The sequence below is a fragment of the Penaeus monodon genome, chromosome 20 (genome assembly GCF_015228065.2).
Source record: "Penaeus monodon isolate SGIC_2016 chromosome 20, NSTDA_Pmon_1, whole genome shotgun sequence".
NCBI classification, from domain to species: domain Eukaryota; kingdom Metazoa; phylum Arthropoda; class Malacostraca; order Decapoda; family Penaeidae; genus Penaeus; species Penaeus monodon.
In genome coordinates, this window is record NC_051405.1 from 24,788,105 (window position 1) to 24,789,098 (window position 994).

At 49.1% G+C, this 994-nt stretch overlaps 1 protein-coding gene across 1 annotated transcript in view; it reads right to left on the reverse strand.

Moving 5' to 3' along the window:
* The window catches only part of LOC119586056 (adhesive plaque matrix protein 2-like), a gene marked incomplete at its 3' end in the record, with an annotated part of 4,945 nt that overhangs the window by 1,410 nt on the left and 2,541 nt on the right, over positions 1-994 (reverse strand). Inside the window, 2 exon segments of the mRNA XM_037934758.1 lie at positions 109-360; positions 711-977. Coding sequence (XP_037790686.1) covers positions 109-360; positions 711-977 — 519 coding nt within the window.

Genomic DNA, 994 nt, shown 5'->3' on the forward strand with positions numbered 1-994 from the left:
AATAAGGCTAATATATTAACGGCAAATTTGCACAGGTCACGACTGTTGGGACGAAGGCAAATCAACGGGGTTAACACTCTCCGTGTCCCTATTTCCCCCGCAACTTACAAGGGTCATTCACGCAGCACATGCAGCCTGAGCCCTCGCACTCCGGCGTGAGAGTGCCGGCGCAGAAGGCCCCGTTGGTGACGCAGACGCCGCCCTTCTGGAAGCACGAGCTCTGTGTCTTGCAGGGCGGGGCGCAGCACTTGCACTCAGCCGTGTGGCACTTGCCGTCGAGGACGCGGTCGCCGTCGCCGCAGTACTCGCTGCAGTAGCCGCCCTCAGCCGAGCAGTAGGAGCTGGGGACGCACATCGGTTCTGTGGGCGGAGATGGGCGGGGTTATTGGCGCCGGGGTTGCGGGCGTGGGAGAGAATGGCGTTGGATTCGTGGCCTTCATGGTGGACATATCAGTGAACAGATTTTTTTTTAATAGGCAGTTCCTTTTTATTAATTAAAGAAAGAAATCAAGAGGAAAATAGACTATCGAGAATATTGATAACATTGATGATCGTAATAACAAAAGTGATCATGTTATCATAGCAATAATACCTTTTAAAAATAAGCTGTAGGAATGGTGATCATTATAGCTACAAGAATATCCACACCAGAAAAAAGAGCGATACATAAATTCTCTTTGAATCAATAACAAAAAAAAAATCAAACTTACTTTCTACACAACAGCTGCAAGGTTTTCCGATGCAGGTCTTTTGGTGGTGGATGGGCAAAATCGTGTACTTGCACTTGGACCCGATCTCGAGACACAGTCCTTCGTTCGTCTTGCAAAGGGTTACCGATTTCTTGCAAAAGATTTTATCATCCACGCCCTTGTCCGATGCCATCGAGGCTCCGGACTTTCCCTGATTGCCCTTCGAATATGTCATCGCGCCCTTGGAACTCCCGCTGTTGGCTTTTGACTGCCTTGCGGATATGTCACCTGGGGAGAATATTTTG